Source organism: Elephantulus edwardii, unplaced genomic scaffold (genome assembly GCF_000299155.1).
Source record: "Elephantulus edwardii isolate Elephantulus edwardi_28Jun2011 unplaced genomic scaffold, EleEdw1.0 scaffold00077, whole genome shotgun sequence".
In the NCBI taxonomy this organism is placed as follows: Eukaryota; Metazoa; Chordata; class Mammalia; order Macroscelidea; family Macroscelididae; genus Elephantulus; species Elephantulus edwardii.
The window spans coordinates 1,915,305-1,934,581 of NW_006399827.1; the positions used below are offsets into that span (position 1 = coordinate 1,915,305).

At 43.0% G+C, this 19,277-nt stretch overlaps 1 protein-coding gene across 1 annotated transcript in view; it reads right to left on the reverse strand.

The window, feature by feature from the left end:
- Positions 1–17,504: 17,504 nt before the first annotated feature.
- The window catches only part of SCPEP1 (serine carboxypeptidase 1), a 35,577-nt gene continuing 33,804 nt past the window's right edge, over positions 17,505–19,277 (reverse strand). The window contains exon 12 of the mRNA XM_006889259.1: positions 17,505–17,567. Within this exon, the coding sequence (XP_006889321.1) occupies positions 17,505–17,567 (63 nt within the window). The remainder of the gene's footprint in view (positions 17,568–19,277) is intronic.

Here is a 19,277-nt window from a genome sequence, read left to right on the forward strand (position 1 = left end):
ACTTGCTATGATCATGGAAATCATCATGTCGTCTACAGCCAATTACACTGCTGGGTGCAACATCTGAGCATCTCTGAAGGTTCTTCTTTACCAACAGGTCCTTGGGGGTGGGAGGTGGGGAATAGGCAGTCTTATGTAATTTACAGCCTTGAGAACATGATAGAGGGTCACTATGAGTTGTAACTGACTCGATACCAGTGAGTTTGAGGTGTAGGGGTGGGTTGGGTTTTGGTGGTGGTTTTTTGGTTGTTTTGTTTTTTTTTCCCTTTTTTGCTACCATCAGGTGCTATTAATGCAAGCCTCCAACAATATTAAGACTATTTCAGTCATCTCTTGGGCTTGCCTTATGCCAAGTTAGCTTCATCCTCAGACTTTTCAAGGCGCCTTTTCAAGCAAACATTTGTTCCAGTTTAACTTGCGGTTGTGTTCATATGCCAGACATTTCCCACAAATACACAAACACATAGACACTCACGAGCACAGTACTTTGCAGTCTTCTTTGTATTGAATCATCACTCAGTACAGTCCTTGCACACGGAAGGGGTTAAATGAATGCTTCTTTAAATTGTACCTGAAAATTTTTACTCCAAGACCATCTAGAAAGCTAGTAGGGACCCTTCAATACCCCAGAGAGGATTGTTTTTCGTTAGATCTGTCTGATGACTAATGTCTGTTAATCCCATGGAGGACAAAACCATTTGCTGGGTTTCCCAAAGGATTAGGATTAAAAAAAGAAATTCCTCCCTCTTTCTGTTGAATAATTACCATTTATGCAACTAATACTAGCTGGGAGTTTACTGTCTGCCAGGCACAATCAGGTCTTCAAATTCTATCAACACAATTGTTAAATGCCCTCAAGTTGAGTACATAACTCATAGCAACCGTAGGAACAACAGATCTAAACCCAGTCCTATCCTGCACCTCTCTTATCGTCCCTAACACATTTGAAGTTGTTTCCACAGACACGGTAGCAATCCATCTGGTTGAGAGTCTCTCTCTCCTTTGCTGAATCTCCAATTTTCAAGGAACAACCTCTCCGAACATGTCCAAAGTATGTGAGATGAAGCTTCACTGTCCTTGCCTCCAGGGAGAACTCTGGCTGCACTTTCTCCAAGACATAGCTATTTGTTCTTGGCTGTCCACAAAATATTCAGCACTCTTCTCCAACACCACAACTCAAAGGAGTGAGTCATCCTTATTCATTGCCCAGCTCTCAGATGCATAGCAGGTGATGAGAAAGACAATGGCTTGAATCAGGGAGACCTTAGTCATTATATTAACATCACTGCTCTTTGGGGCTTTGGAAAGATCCCTGATAGCAGACTTTGCCAAGGCAACTCACCTTTTGATTTCCTGACTAAAAGTAGGTACTATTCTTTTTCTTTTTTTTGTCTAACCTTCTTCCCAGGCTAGCCCTTCAGACAGCAGTCAGAAATAGGTACCCCCTCTGAGTTAAGAGAATGACCAGCCTACACAGGGAACAGCATTGTTTGGTAGGGAGGCAATGAGTTGGATCCCCATTGCTTAGGCTTCTGGTGTTGGTATCCAATTAAAGGTAAGTGTCAACTTTTTTATTTCCAATCTGACTCTTCTTTGATTGAGCCTTTCAGATTCAGTCCCAGGATCTATGCATCATGACAATCCATTAAGGCCTTATAAACTTACAATAAAATCTTGATTAAAAATAAAATCCCCAAAGGCCACCACCCCCCGTCAGTCTTCTCTATTCGAAGCCCAGCTGACTACGTTTGTTCTGAATAGTCCAGTTCTCCCTCGATGCTGTTCTCCAGCAGCTGTAAAGGCATTCTCTTCATTATCCCTCCAGGATTTTTCTGATTCTCAATACCTCGCAAACCCTGCTCTCAGGACACGTGCTCAGTAAATACTGGCAGTAAGTACAAGACTAAAAAGTGCATATTGTTATAAGATGTCAAGACAGGAAAGTCAGCTTTTTAAAAAAGTTTCAGGATTAAATAGCTCTTTGTAAAATTGTTTCAGATTAAACAAAGAAAATAATTAAAACATTTTTTGAGCTTTAATAGACATTATCTGTTGATCACAGATTCCCTATGTGTCTCTAACAGGATTTAACAGAATGGGAATTAAATTCTCACCAGGGAATTTATTTTCCCTGCTTGTGTTTGTGGTGTTGTGTGTTTTTTTGTTAAAAAAAATTTGTTTTAGGTCAAATATTACACATTTACCTCACAAATTGTTTCCCATTTAACAATCTCTATACAAGTTGTTGTGTGGCATTATTTACAGTTTTCACATTGTGTCAGCATTCTCATTATTTCCATTGTGTTTGTTATGTTTCCATTTTTCTAGCTTCCCTTTCTCTCCTTGTCTTCTCATCTTTGGTTTTGGGTAAATGCTGGCTGTTTGACCTCATTGAGTACATTTCTCATGTGTGATAGTGTTTCTTTGATAAGCCTATCTTTAACGTTAGTAAGGTGCACTAGTGATAAAGTCTGGTGAGTGCTGTGATGCTAACCCAAAGGCCAGGCCTCTGTAGTCATTCCAATCCCTCCGCCTGTCTGCAGCCAAGAGGGAGTAATCCCTTCCCTTGCCATTTGCAGCCTCTGAAAACCCACTGGAGGGTCAGCTAGAGTCACTTCTAATCCAATGGCAATGAGATAGAGAAAGAGTTCTAGTATCTGGCTGAAAGGTGACCTCTAGGATTAGCTTTAGTTCTAAATTCAAAATTTATTTTATGGTGATGTTGTCATTGTTATGTGCCATCGAGTCACCTGCTACTCATAGTGACTCTATGTACAGCAGCTTTTAAAGCCTGCCCTGTCCTGAGCCAGTCTCACTGATTCCAACACACCTACCCCCATTGCCCCAGTCACTGAGTCAATCCATCTCATCCGAAGCCTTTCTCCTTTGCACTGCCCCTTTATCCTTTCAAATATGATGTCTTTCTCCAAGGACTGGTCTCTCTTGGCCACATGCCCAAATTATATGAGACAGAGCCACAAAATGGTCTTGGAGATTCCTCTGTGCAGTAGACCTAGTCTTTTTTAGGAATTTGAATTTTATTCTATCTTTTTCTCCCACTCCATCTGACACGTCTCCCTGCTTGTTTTGTCAACAGCACCAAGATTTGGGTGGTTTTTCTTGCTTTTATGAAAATCCTGAAGACCTTAATGAGAAAAAAAAGGATGAAAAAAATATTAAGAAGATAATGGAGAATTACAGCTCAAGTGTGATGTTGAGTTGTTGTTGTTATGTGCCATCAAGTCAGAACTGACGTATAGTTGATCCTCTAGCAAATTTTTGGAGGTTGTAAATCTCTTGGGAGTAAACTACACATCTTTCTCTTTTGGAGCAGCTCCTGGATTAGAACCACCTGCTTCTGGGTTGGCAGAGCAACTCCTTACCCATGAGTCCACCAGGACACCTAATAGGCAAAGCTCTCTAGATGATATAACAAATGTACACCAGTCAAGAGTGCAGGTAAAGCCACAGAGAGATGAAAGAGATGTGTGAAAGGATTCCTGAGCTGTTCTTCATAAAGACAATGCTAAAGTAATGACAGTCTGGGATGAACTGTTGGATTAAAGGGAAATCAATCATAACCAAAGTCCCAAAAAAGACTGGAAGCCATCATCAGAATCACATTGCTCTTTCTTAGGTGGTTGTTGTGTGTCATTGAGTTGAAATTGAATCATAGCTGATCATCCAGCTGAGTTTTCAGAGACAGTAAATCACATAGGAGGAGACTGCCTATCCTTCTCCCATGGAGCAGCTGGTGGATTCGAACCATGTGCCTTTGGGATTGCAGTACAGTTTCTTACCACTAGGCCACCGAAGCTCCCTATTTCTTAGGTAGACACCAGATTTCCAACATGATGCTTGCAATTTAGTTCAGTTTCATGAGTACTTTCCAAGTGCCTTCTCTGCATTCGGGCGCTGGGCCAGGTACTGGGGATGGGAAGACGAAGACATAAACTATGCTCCTTTGTGGAAACCCTATTGACAGGTCAGGAAAGCAGAGAAGACAGATAACCATGTAACAAGGAAGGATAGTTCTATGTAGGAGACTCTGCACCAAGTGTTCAATGAGCTCAGGAGCTTAATAATCCAGGGTAGGGCAGGGTTGGGCATGCAGATGGAGAAGGGCTATCCAGGAGGCTATCCAGGGCTATCCAAGTAATCTGATCTATGACTTAGGACATGTCCATTTAAAGACAGAGTAGGCTTTTCACCCTAGTGTGCTCAGTCTACAGCCTGCTTTATTATCTAGACAACAGCATTGATACAAACCCCATAAGATCTTTGCAAAAGACAGCCATAAATTAGGCTCAGATCACTTGTGGGCAATGTCACTCTCCTTGCAATCAGGGCATGTGAATCCATGACAGTGAATCATAGCAAGAGTTAGAGAAAGCAGCGGAAAAGGCCAAGCTTGTGAAAAGAGGAACTGTGGTAAATTCTAGTGAACAGATCAAGCAAAAGGCACTAGTCATGGCTGACTGTTGAAATCCAGTCTATGTAAATTACAGAGACAGGAGCTTGCAATAGTCCAAAGTGAAGTGGCCAAGAATACAGCTCAGTGGCCAGACTTTACAATTCAGAGGAAGCTCTTTGTGTTTAGTCCTCTGTTCTCATTCAGTCAGCGAATGCAGGGCAATCCCACGGCAGCTGAGAGTGCTGCACCCAGGAAGGACATGAGCACAGAGTCAAAAAAAGACTGTCGACAAAGGGTGTGTTCAGCTCTGTGAGAGGGGTTAAGGGATTCCTGGTTTAGTCCCAGGATCCAGAGAAGCCTTCTTAGACAGGGGTCATGTTGATGCTGGAACCTGAAAGGTGAGTCATAAAGTGGCTAAACGGGGAGGGTCAGAAGGTATCGCAGAAACAGAGCTCAGGGAGAGTGCAATGTTGGTGTGTGGAGGGGAAGTGCTTCTTCTTAATTGCTGTTGGCTTCTTGCACCATCCTTTCGCTTCTCCCGTGAAGAACGAGTTCCCTGACAGATGTGTGCAATCAGTCAGGGATCCCTGAAGAACAGAAAGCAGTCTAGATATTTAAGGGAATAGAAGATGTAATATCAGGTATTAGGCTCTTATGAAATCCTTGGAAGGACTAGGACTGGAAGAGCTGGCCTAGGAAAGGCTTCCAGGAGTGACTCCAAGAACTTAGAAGAATGGGTCCACTAGTAGCGCCCTCCACCAGAATGACTGATGGAAGACATACCTCCAAGCTTGCAAGTCAAGAACCAGGAGACCTCAGCCTAGCAGCTGCCACAACCACCTCTTAATGCTCAGAGAGAATGACAAATGCTGGAAAGTTGCTGCAGAATCTTTCTGCTGAAGTTTCAACCTAGCATGTCAGAAGAAAAGAAATAAGAAAAGGTAGGTAGATGATCTTTATTTCCACTTCTTTTGCTAACCAACATTTATAACTGTGAAAAAGAGAGGGGAAGGTGTCCTATGAAGGTGGGCTGGAAGTTGAAAGAGCTAATCCCCAGTATCCACCAAAGTGGGTCACAGATGTTGGACTACATTTCTTGACCAAGCAGTCAGTGTAGCATAGGTCTTGGCGTGGGTATTTGGGTTTTCTCTTTCTTTTTCTACTGAACGAGAGGGAGGGAGACTCTATCTTTTACTCTCTACCTTCTCTTTGACTGGTTGCTCCAAGGTCAAGACTAATGGATTGGGAATTAGCAAGTGCATGTTGATTCAAAACTAAGCAGTTGTTAGGTGCTGTCAAATTCATTTCCACTCATAGTGACACATGTAACAGGAAAGACCTTCTCCACAGGGTTTTCTTGTTTGTGAGCTTTAGAGAAGATTGTCAAATCTCTCTCTTGAAGAGATTCTAGGTCGGTTCAAACTTGAGACTTTTCTTTGGGGTTTGGTTGTGGGTTTGTTTGTTTGTTTGTTTTGGTTATTGTGTACCGTCAAATTGGATCTGACACACAGGAGGAGGTTGCCCCTCTTTCTCCAGTGGAGCATGGTGGATTCGAACCCTACACCTCCGGTATTACAGCACAACTTCTTGCCACTAGGCCACCAGAGCTCTCTGAAACTTCCAACTTTTAAATTATCAGCTGAGACTTATTGCACTAACGGAGCTATGTCCTCTGTTAAACCGGTCACAGAGAATAGCTCCCAATGATAATTGCACAAGATGCAGCCATCCGTTCCCATTAGGTGTTTGAAGGCGTAAACAGACCATATAAAACCACCACATCCTGAATAAGAACTACCAAGACAATGTGGAAAAGAACCAGATAAACAGGATAGAAAAACAGATAATTATGTAAGTGCCGTCACTCAAAGATACATACATGTAAAAACAAGCACATAAACATGAGGAAAATAGCCTTGTAACTAGAACAGAGGAAACGAACATGAAAACACAAAGGGCAAAAAATAGATGAGGAATATTCCCTGGAAGATTCACAATAGGAAACCAAAGAAACATTTAAACTACAAATACTTTGTTCTATCTTTGAAAAAAAAAGATGAGAAAGAGAGGGGCAAAAATGAAAGCAGGCAGAGCCCACAGAACAAGAAAATAAAAGGCAGATGAAGACAACAGTCATAAGGTGAAACAGCGGCTGGTCTCGGTAGAGAAAATAAATTAGGGAGAACACTCATTACAGAAATTAAGAGCACATCAGAAACATCAAAGTGTAGAGTTGACACCACAAGAAACGGAAGTAATGGTGTTGATGGCACCTTGAGGAAAGGCAGCCTGATAAAAGCTACAAGACAAAGAGAAAAAAGAACTTGAAACTCTAGTCAAATGGATGCAGGTAGTCCTTGACCTATGATGTATTCGAGTTACGTATAGTCAATTGCTTTACTTGTCTTTTTAAAAATTATTTCAGTGTTTTTTTTAGATTGTAAAGATGGTACAGGGTTTAATTTTGTTGTACACAGAGTCACTAGAAGTTAGAGCTGATACAATAGCACTTAACAATAACAACATATATTTATTCTCTTTATAATTATGTTTCTGATACCGAGAGAATAGATAAGATATTGATAATAAAAATCAGTAATTTAAAATTTTTTTCCTTTAAAAAGTGAGATACTCATAATAGGGTATTATGGTTATCACAAGAGTCCACAATTAAGGTTGCATAGTGGAATGTACTTGGGGTGGTGGGAAGGGTATGGGGGGATTGTGTACCAGGGAGGGAGTCTTTCTTTTACTTTGGAAAGAGAGGAGCAACCTAGGGGGTGGGGGGAGAGGGCTGGGAGGGTAGAGAAGCGCAGCAATGACTGAATGGAAATCCAAATTCTCTGTAAATGTTCATTAAAATTATAAAAAAACCATTTTAAAAAAGAGATATTCAATTTGCATCGGGGATGGTTTATGAGAGTCATTAGAATGGAACCTGATATATGATATGGACTAAGTGTACTGGATTTCTAAACTGAAGATCTGAACCAGTGGATCAAAGAGCTCACTAGACAGCAAGCAAAATCAATAATAATAAAAATTATAAACAGCAACATAGCCATTTGCATTTACATGATGAACGAAAGATGTTTATTGCAGATGAGTCTTAAAGGAAACTAAAATTAACCAAACTTCTGTGTGTGTGTATTTTTTAAAAAAAGGTCACGTTAGTTTCAAGTTTCTCAGCAACATGAGATACAGGGAGCAAGAGAAAGATGGGACTCAAAGCCATCAAGTCATTGCTCACATGTGAAGGCAACAGAAAGGCGTTGAAGACCCTAGTTCTGAGCATATAACTCAATAGCCCCTGGTGGCCTCTGGCGTACCTGGAGCTCTGGTGGCCTAGCGGTAAGAAGCTGTGCTGCAGTCCCAGAGACATGTGGTTCAAATGCACCAACTTCTCCCTTCGAGGAGATGGGCAGTCTCCTGCTGTGCAATTAGCTGCTTCTGAAAATGCACTGGTAGGTCAGCTGTGGGTCAGCTCTGACTCAAGGGCACACAACTAATAGCAACAACAAAGTGTGTGGTCAATGATGAGAGATTTCTATTATCTATGTTTTATGTTACTTGCTGTACGTTCAACTCTCGGTGAACCTGCCCCTGCTGCACAGAGTAGTAGTGATCAATTAGAATTTCAAGGAGGAATAAAAAGATGTGGGGAAATCTGTTAAAGGGCCTCTCTGAAGTGCTGACAAGCCAATGCCAGTTTAAAACTAAAGTGTTCCTGACCCAAGACACGGCATTTTCAAATGTTTCTTATATACCTGAAAGTTGGACAATGAATAAGGAAGACTGAAGAAGAATTGATATCTTCGAGTAGTTGTGTTGGAGAAGAGTATGAATTGCCAAAAGAACAAACAAGTCTGTCTTAGAGAAAATGCAAACAACGAGCTCCTTGGAGGCGAGCCCTTTGGAGGCAAGCACGGTGAAGCTTTGTCTAACTTTGGGCATGCTGTCAGACGTGTTTGGGAAAAGATCTTACGTGGAGAGCGTCTCCTCAGCTAAAGAGAGGAAGACCCTCAGTGAGATGGATTGACACAGGGACTGTAGCAATGGGCTTGAGCATGGGAGAGATTGTGAAGTTGGCAAGGGTTCAATGTGTTATCCACAGGATCCCTATGAGTCACAGTCAACTCAATGGCACCTCATGCCATCAGGGAAAGTTCAATCAGCACTCCGGATGCTGAGTATGGAGGAGCTGGCTGGTCGTCTTTGCAAGGCTGCTGTCTCAACTCTGATGGCAGAGGTGGAGGTACACAAGGAGGCAGACAGAAAGGCTGTTAAAATGCAGATGCGTAAGAACAATGTGAACTCCGCAAAATGAAGACATCACGTGCAGACTGAAACCATTGCCAGGTGGAGCTCATGGATGCTGACAGACTCCTGGGCAGCGCCGAACACACTCCTGGCCCAAGAGTTAAAGGTGCTTGAGAGGATGGCGGAGGGACGACGACAGAGTAGCCGCGGGCCTGACTGCTAATGAGGTGACCCAGCAGCTTAGAGGTTTCCTGCCAAGTGAAGCTGCTGCTTCACTCCCATCCTCCAAATCTCCCCAATGTAGACCCAGATGAGCAACTAGGTGCACTGCTCAGCTCTGCGTATGGGGTGGACTCCTCTTCATCATGATCTTTCTGAGATATCTCAGGCTGAGGCTGCCATAGATTGAATTGTGTCCCCAAAGTCTGTGTCAATTGGGCTGCCCTTGACGCCCTTGACTCTCATTGGTAGTTCTGTAATAACAAGACCATCCCCCATGCTGTGATCAGCCAATCTGCTGTAAAAGGATTAGGGTGAGATACATAACACTTTACTCCGAGGCAGAAAGATGAGCAATCTATTCCTGTGCCATTCAGTCTCTAGAAATCCACTGGAGGGTCAGCTCTGAGTTGGTCCAACAGCACATAACAACAAGCTTACTTGACTCATAGCCCAGATCTTTTTAAAGAGGATTAGACAGGAAACATTCCTCCTAATCAAGTTACCATCCTGTTCTAATGTAGAGTTTCCCTGAGGTGAGGAATAAGGTAATTTTCTTAGGGAGCAGCTTGCACCACTTCTTAACTCAGAGGAGATACAAGGAGACAGAAGCAGATAGAACGTGGGGAATTATTATCACCAAAAAAGAAGAGCTGGAAGCAGAGTAAATCCTTTGGACCTAGAGCTTCTGCACTGGGGACTTCACCCAGGGGAGGATGGATGCCAAGACACATGGAACGTTCCAAGGAATGCTGTGTGCCCAAACGTCTGTGCCCACAGATGCTGCTCTCTCGACCTTCACAAGGACTTTCCTCCAAAGCCAACAGAGAGAGAAAGTCTCTTAGATCTGCGCCCTGAATTGGGATTTATCTTCATTCAGCCTCTTGAGTAATGAGGAAAAGGAATCGCTGTTGTTGAGTACTTTCAGAACTGACTCACGGCGGCCCTTCCAACAGGTTTCCAGAGGCAGTCAGTCCCACGAGAGGAGAATGCCCATTGTTCTCCCATGGAGCAGCTGGTGGAGTTGAACCGTGTACCTTTAGGTACTGTTTAGGAACAGTGCTCAGGTCTTTCATTCATAGGGTTGCTATGAGTCATCTACGACTCTACGGCACTTAACAACAATAACAACAGCATAGAGCTACATTGGCCTAGTGGACAGAAAGTGATGCTACCAAGCCCAAGCTGTGTGATTTTAATCTGCAGCCCTCAGGCCTGGTTTTAATTGTTTTTTTGTCAAACATTCTTCTAAGTGGTATAGCACTGGTCTGTGCACTGCTGTACAGAGGTAATTTGTGGTTGCTGTGATGCTGAACACTGTGACACTGATGTGCCAAATGTGATAATGGTTACCCATGACCCATGGTGGACAGTGTTGGGTGGAGCTCCCCGATTAAAACAAGCTTGGAAGCAGGCGTGGCATCCACTTCCGAAATGGCTTGCCTCTGAAAACTCTATGAATAGTGCTCAGGCCTTTCATTCATAGGGTCACTATGAGTTGTCTACAACTCGACGGCACTTAACAACAGTAGCAACCACTTTTAGGTTGGTAGTGCAATTTCTTACCACTCTAGACCCCTAGGGCATCTACTAAGCCACCATAGCTCCCTATATCTATGTTAAAGCCACCTATTTGGGTATTTCTGTTACAGCAGCACTAGGTAGCCGAGGCATCATGTTGCAAAAGGTGGACGGTCAGAGAAAGAGGAAAACCTTCAACAAGATGGCTTGACCCAGTGGACTGGACTGTGACAGGGATAGAGAGGACAGCGCGGGACGGGACGAGCTTCAGATCTGTTGTTCACAGGGTCCCTAGGAGTCATCGTAGCAGACTCGATGGCACCTAACACCACCAATAGGTAACTAAGCTGGGGCAGAGTGCTCTAACTGCCCTCTTTCAGCGATGTGGGCCTCGTATGCAGAAAAGGCCACAGTTTCTCTTCCTCCATCAACTGATCACAGGGAATTGTCCATGAAGCTGTGTCAGCAGAAAGTATGTGATGTAGGAGATGCATAGGGACGGTGGGATGATTCTAGGGGTTTGGGCAAGAGGACAGTAACTTTCTCAGGCAGTGAAGGAAGGGCCGCTTTAATTGGTGAATAGTTTGAGGTCCACATTTTAGGTTGAATCTTCCAACGATCAGAACTGTGGTGCTTCCCAACTAGCTTTAACCACAATATGGTTGAGAGTTCAATTGTGTTGTAAGCCATCCTTTTGTGCAGCAATTCACCAGAAGGATTCACAAGACTCTAGGGCATCATATGGCCCTAGTGGAGGTCTGTCCCAGCAAAGGATACAAAGCAAAGGCAGCAGGAAGAGAGAAGCATTGATGGGGGCCAGAGAGGCCCAGCACAGGCTTCTCATGCTCTTTCTTGTCCAAGAGCAGACAGGACTGTGCTCTCTATAGGAGGCTGGTCATGTAGATATAAATGGATACAGAACTGCCATGGTAACAGAACCTCAGATTCCTAATAATGAAATCAAACACCCATAACCAATATTAAAGTCTGTGCACAGCAACCCAATGGGCCAGTACAATTGTCATGATTCACTGCTCCTGGTGAATACAAGGTGAGCATTCATCACTACGACAGAATATTTCAAGGATCCCACACTCAGGGCTGGCCCAGGAGCAATCATTGTTCTCTTTAGCAACATGCATGGAATAAGCAACCAGGTTTGCTGTGTTTACTCACATTCAGCCATCAAAAGGAACAGGCAGGGCATTGTTGCAAACCTTGTAACTAGAAGAGGTAAATATGGGTTGGATTTTTTTTTTTAGCAGTCACAGAATACAAATCCTTTCTGCATAAAATGAGCTGATAATTAAAAACTGTAAGTCCTGAACTCATCATTTTCTTTTTTTTAATTGAGATTTTAATGAAGGTTTATAGAGAATATGGATTTCCATTCATTCATTGTTGCACATCTTCCTCCCTGCCCACCCCTCCCACCCAGATCGCTTTTCTCGTTAGAAAAAAAATCTTTCATTGTTATACAAGTCTGCACCACCACCCCCAATCCACTTTACTATATAGCTCTTATTCTGGACTCTTGTCATGCAAATAATACCTAATCATTTATTCCTTTTAACTTGTCTTCATCTGTTTCAATGCAGTGTACATTATTTAGTTTCCCCCTAACCCCCATGTCAGTCCTGTTTTATAACAGTCACATTATGCAGTATTTGTCCTTTTGTGACTGAGATAGTTCACTCAACATAATGTCCTCCAGGGTCTCCCATTTTGAATAATATTTCATGAGTTCCTTGTTTTTTGATGCAGCATAGTATTCCACTGTGTGAATATACCCAGCTTCTCTATCCATTCATTTGTTGATGGGCACTTGGGTTGTTTCCATCTCTTTGCTATTATGAACAACACAGCAGTAAACATGGGTGTGCATACATCTGCTGGAGTGACAGTTCTGGTTTCTTTAGGGTATATTCCCAGTAGTGAAATAGCTGGGCTAAATGATATTTTTATTTCCAACTTTTTGAGAAAGCACCATACTGCCTTACAGAGTGGTTGCACCACGAACCCATCATTTTCTTGCCCCATTATAAAAACAACTAACTTGTTGGGTCAATTGCAACTTACAGTATCTTTACCTCTAATGAGTACGCTGGTTCTATTTCCTCTGTTGTTGTTATGTGCCATCAAGTTGCCTGTGACTCATAGTGACCCTATGTACAACAGCCCTAAACCCTGCTCCATCCTGTGTCAATCTGTCTCTGACACACCTACTCCCATTACCCCAGTCACTGAATCCATCTATTCATAGAGAGTCTTTCTCTACTGCGCTGTCCCTCCACTCTCCCAAGCATGATGTCCCTCTCCAAGGGCTGGTCCCTCCTTACTACATGCCCAAAGTATGTCAGATGAAGCATCAGAATCCTTGCCTTAAAAGAGCAGCCTGATTTAACTTTCTCCAGGACAAACCTGTTTGTTCTCTTAGCAGTCCATGGTATACTTCCTCTAGGATTGCCCTTTTATAGTCCATAGGATATTGAGTACTCTTCTCCATCACCACAATTCAAAGACATTAATTCTCCTTCTGTCACTCTTATCCATTATGCAACTTTTTGATTGAAAAGACCATGGCTTGGGTCAGGTGCACCTTATGCTTTAAACTGACATACTTGTTCTTTAGCACTTTGGAGAGGTCCATAGCAGCAGATTTTCCCAATTTAACACATTTTTTATTTCTTGACTGATGCTGGGGATTCCAGTAAAATGAAATCATTGGTAACTCCGATCTTTCCTCCATCTGTTGGTCCGGTGGTGTGAATTTTTCTTTTCTTGCGGTTGAGACGCAATCCATATTGAAGGTTTTAAGAACTCTTTACTTGAAAAGCAAAGTTGTTGATGGGTCGTTTTTCAATCCTGATCCCCTATTCTTCTTCATATAGTTCAACTTCTCAAAGATTGTTAATCTTCCCCATCTAATTTATCCAGAGCTCTGATGGCCTACTGGCAAGAAGCTGCGCTGCAACCCCAAAGGCACACGGTTCGAATCCACCAGCTGCTCCACAGGGGGAGGATGGTCAATCTCTTGTCCTGCGAATAAAAGCCTCTGAAAACCCACCTGAGGGTTAGCTATAGGTCAGCTCTGACTTGATGGTACACAACAACAACAAGAGCAAGTACAGAAAATCCAGAATCAACTCAGAAAATGCTTTCTTTTTTTTTCCCTTGTTATGTACTGTCGAGTTAGATCTGACTGGCACAGGAGATCACCCCTCCTTCTCCAACGGAGCACCTGGTGGTTTTGAACCATGTGCCTTCAGGACTGCGACACAGCTTCTTGCCATTAGGCCATCAGAGCTCCCTAGGAAACTCATTCTTAAGATTTTGTTCCACTCCTTCACCAAATACTGTATTCATCAACCACAGGGATGCCCCGTACATGCATATTTTTCTCTCTCTGTGAATCTGTTGTAGGGATTTGATCTTCGTAATCTGTGGGAGCTGGTTAAGCAGTCTCATTCAGGAAGTCGTCTTTATATCTAACGCTGTTGCTTGAGTCCACAGGGCAGGCAGGTGGAAAGGGAATGCGGATATAAAATGGGAGTAGGGGAGGGGAGGAGAACATGAACAAACCTGAATCCAGACACAAGCTGGAGCCCAAGAGGAGGAACGGAAACCCCTCTCGTTCCTGAACAGAAGCTACATTACCAAGCAGCAAATGATTCCTCTATCCTTACATTAGGTCACAGAGTGATGCAAATGGCTTGCATTCTACTACCTTTTGCTGTTAAGTCAGTTCTGACTCATGCTGTTGTTGCTTGGTGCCCTCAGGTCCACTGTGGTTCACTGCACCCCTCTGAACCACCATCCTACACCATCCTCACTGTCTGTCATGTTCTGGACCTGGTGGTAGGCACCGAGTCCACCCCTCTCACTGAGGGTCTTCCTCTTTCCCCACTCTCTACCTTTTCCAGCATGATGTCTCTCCCAAAATATTGTTTCCTCCTGAAAATATACCCAAGTATGTCAGATGAATCGTCACCATCCTTGCTTCTTTTTTTAAAAAGATTTTAAATTGTTTATTATTTTGTATGTGTACTGTCAAATCGGATCTGACTAGTACAGGAGATTGTCCTTCCTTCTCCAGCAGAGGATCGGGTGGATTCGAACCAAGGGCCTCTGGGACTGCAATGCAGCTTCTTGCCACTAGGCCACCAGAGCTCCCTTCACATCCTCGCTTCTAAGGAGAATGCTGGTTACACTTCCGCCAAGACAGATTTGTTCATTCTTTTGGCAATCTATGGTATATGCAACACTCTTGGCCATAATTCAAAGGTTTCATCAATTATTCTCTAGTCTTTGTATTCGCAGTCCAACTTTTAGATGGATAAGAAGCAACTGAAGATACCAAGGCCTGGGTCAGGCGCACCTTAGTCTTTAAACTGACAGAGAAGAACTGCCCCATCGGGTTTTTGGGGCTGAAATCTTTTTGTGGACAGCTTGCCAGGTCTTTTCTCCTCTGGAGTGGCTGGTGGTTTAGAACTACCACCATTTCAGTTAGCAGTTGAGCACTTAATGACGATGCCAACATGTGGTTAATGAGTGAACTTACTGAGTCTGCAAAAGGAACCTGGTGGTACAATAATAGTCAAGCACTCAGCTAGCTGCTAACCAAAATGCTGTCAATCTGAACCCACCACTTCCTTCACCCATGAAGACCCAGAAAACCTCCTGGGGCACTTCCATTCTTTCATATTGGGTCGATACGAGTTCCACACATAACATTGGTTGGTGATACAAATTTACGTAGCAGTTCTGTGGAAGAAAGTGCTGCAGATCTGTTCCTATAAAGAGTCCAACCATAAAATCCCTAGGGAACAGTTCTATTCTGTAACACGTGGGATGTTGAGTAAGAATCACCCCAACAACAGGCTCGCTTTTAGTTATAATTCTTCTATTATACAATGGAGGAGCTCTGGTGGCTTAGTGGTAAGGAATTGCACTGCCAACCCAAAGGTAGACAGTTCGAATCCAGCAGATGCTCTGTGGGAGAAACATGGAATTTTTTAGCATCTGAAAACCTACTGGAGGGTCAGCTACAGGTGGGTTCTGACTTGACTATAAACAATTACACAATGAGCAAGATTACTTAATGAATACTCTTTCCTTTTTTTATTCCCACTGCTGTCAAATTGAATCTGATACACAGAGACATTCTATTTGGCTTCTGAGGTTGTAAATCTTTATGAGAGGAAACTCCCCATCTTTCTCCCAAGGAGTGGCTTGTTCGGTTTGAACAGTTGACCTTTGGGTTAGCAGTGTGACTTGTTACAGACTATGAGATCAGTTTCTTACTAATGAATATATTTATAATGTGAATTGTTAAAAAATTTAAAGCAAACTAATACTTTTTCAACTACACAATTATACTTTCAGGAATGTATTGTAAGGTGATAATAAAGAAGTAAATAAACATAACTATCAGGGTGACTCACTAGAGTACTACTATTCATATTATTGACAAACTAGAAACTACGTAGGAGAAACAATTAGGGATATGCTAACTAAATTAAGGTATTATACATTAAAAATGTTACCAAAAAGTTACAGAAGACTATTTATTAATATGGAAAAGTATCTAGGACATATTGATATAGGAACAAGTTATATATGGTAAAATGACATTTAATGACTATGCTTTCATAAAAAGTATGTGTGCAATATAGAAAAAAACCATCGATAAGGATGTAAGTAAAAAGGGGGCACTTTCTACCTTGAGAAGAGGATTAAGTGTTCACCTGGTTCTTTCCTTCCAAATTCATATGATTTACTTGTGGGGGTTTAACCCCCAAATTGTGATTTGAATGAAGCTTAACAGCACTGATTGGTTTTGTATTCAGCCATTCATACAGATTTTTATTCATGACATCAATTAAAATATCCACAAAGCAACTGCACTCTTCCCAGTCCCTCCCTGTGATCCTCATTTCCATCAAGCCTTCACCCTGCCCCTTCTTGCCTTCTGAGCCTCATATGTGGGTAAGAGCTGCCCTTTTGATCTTATATGGTTGATTCTAACGAGTGAACAGCTCCCTAATGCTCTTGTTCACCTTCTAGGCCAGTCTATTGTTTGGTTAAAAGCTGAGTCACAGAGGTAAGTCCTATCAGACCAGTAAGCCTGGCCATTCTTATGTTTTTGTTCCACCTTTTTAGCCCACTCTGTCCAGGGCCTTCTACTATGAAGCCTTTGTGAGCAGTCAACAGTGATAGCTGGCCACCATCTATTCATGACATCTGTCTGGTGTCCGGGTTGAGAAGGATCAGGGTTACACGGTCCATTGGTCCTCTGGACTCACTGTTTCTATGCATTGTTGCTTTGTTTCCCTCTTCTTTGTTTCAAGAAGGGAGAGACCAAGAGCTGCATCTCTGATGACTCACCAAAGTGGGACCTAGAAAATTGTGTTTGTGGACTATGATATGCCAATTGGTCTTTGATGTCCCCAGAGACTACGGTTCTGATACCCATAGACCAGCGACTCATTCCTTCTGAGTGCTTGTTCTGATTAGAAAGTTGCCCTAATTTTGTCACCTGTTGGCTCAACTACACACGTGGATATATTCATCAACTCAACTCAACTCAATACTGTCCAGCTAGAAGTGGCTCAAAGCTGACCCTCCAGTGAATTTTCAGAGGCTGTAAATGGCACAGGAGGAGAGTGCCCATCTTTCAGTTGGTGGATTCAAACCACCTGCCTTTGGGTTGGCAGCACAACTTCTTACCCACAAAGCACCAGAGCTCCCTATATGTATAGCATATACCAATACAAACGTAGAAATACCATTCGCCAAATTGCATGATTTGCTTTTTTAATGAGGAAAAAGTTAATTACTGTCCTTCATTTTGATTAAAACAAATCCATTTTTAAAAAATGTTATATGTTTCTAAGCAATAGAAATGCTTTCCACGTTGCCACAGAGTCCACACTCCTTTGAACTCCATGGTGGACAGTAGGAACCTTCACAGTCACAGGCCAGAAAGGCAGATTCTCTGGGAAGAACAGGGCTTCCTACAGCTCCCCGGGTCCTTGGTTCAGCCTCTGGGTCCCCAGGCCACGTCTGCTCACCTCCAGGTCGGCCCCGCCTACTCTTGCCCCGTTACCATGCGCAGCATCTTCAGAGCCATGACCCCTTGGTCAGAGGGGACCTACAAATGAGCAGCATTGTATTAGGCTCCCAGGAGTCTTCCCGGGGTGGGGTCAGAGTGAACAGCTGTGACGTGCATTCTTTAAAGAGTGGCCTCCTCTGTGAAATGATCTCTCACCTCGATGACATGCTCTTCTGCGCTCTGACTACGTGGGGTGGAAGGAGCGTGGAAAAGGTAGCATTTAGGAAAGACCCTTCTGCTTCTCTGGGGGCTGATGGGCTGTTTTGTCTATTGGGGCTAGGATTACAGCCCTGACACCAGCCACCAGCCTGTATAAGGAAGGAGGAAGAAGATCCTAAACATGCTAAAGGGTTGTCTGTGTAGGAAGAATTCCAGATGGGATATGGAGTGGAAAGTCCAAGAGGGAAGCAGTAAACAGATACAAACCAACCAAGCAGCCAAGACCTTGGGTTTCAGCGACGGCCCAGTTTTTATATTGTTACTCGTCTATTTTTGGTTTCCCTCAGATCTTTACAATTCCTTTCTACAAAAATTTTTACAAAATCCTTTTAGCACTCTCCTCATCAAAAAGAGTGAGGTAGAGACTTCAGTTTCTCCTTTATAAAGGGCAGGCAGAGATGATGTTCCAGTCTGAAACCACATGGTTCCAGAATTCTCTCCTATCCTCAACTCTCCTGCCAAGCCAGGGTCCCACGAAGGGTGAGGCAGATTCACCAAGACATTTAACCAGCTGAAGAGGAAGTAATCTGAGACAATTTAATACAGTCGCCAACTGTCATTTTAAGGATGTCCTCAACTGCTCTCTTGTTCTGTATGTGACAGACCAAGAAGAAATGGGCCCAAACTCTTGGCACGTGTGTGTGTGGCTGCCTCAAGCTCCCTTCTCCTCCCACCTGCCCTGCCAGGGATCTCTCTAGACAAAAGAGAAGAAAAAAATGTTTTTGTTAAGACTTCCTACTGCTACTTTTTACCCAGTTAATATCAGATACTTAAAGCCATAAAAATAGAAAAGGGAAAAAAAAACCAAAACCAAAAACCAACGCCCTCTCCTCTCTGTGTCCAGCCACTTTGCTCACTCTTTTTCAACAGATCAAGTTTCGTAAAAGGCCGGATGCTCTCCTTCCAGGTTCTTAAAGGAAACAGTCGTCTTCTCTCCCTCAATGCTCATTTATTTTCTCCAGCTTTTCCATTCTGGCTTCTGAACCCGATATTCTACTAAAAATATGTGCCATAGTTTCTAGTGACATCAGAGTAAATTTAGTTCAAATCTACCTCATTTAAATGACCCCGTTTAGAGTTAGTCCTTCATCTGAATTCTCAGGAGCATTTGACACCATGGACCTTTCTCTCTCCCAACCCCTCCTACCTCCTGCAAGGTCTCCTTCCTGCGCTTCGGGCTGCTCTTTCTCTGCCTTGTTTGAAAGCCCTTCTCTCTCAGGTTCCTAGGACCCTTGTCCATATATGACCTCTAAAGACAACAGGTATCTGATTCCAGATCTATATATTGTTTATACACATATATAGTATATGTATATGTATATACACATATATACACATATATAGTATGCGGAATATACACTCTCAGGTGCCTATTGACGTCCATTTGGCTGTCCTACAGGTAATTCAAGCTCACCTGGCGCAGTAACTGCCACCCTGTCCCAGACAGTGACGGTGGAGTGGAAGCAGGAAAGCTGCTCTTCATTTCTTGACCACCCCACATCACCACGGCCTGCCAACTCTGCCTTCTTT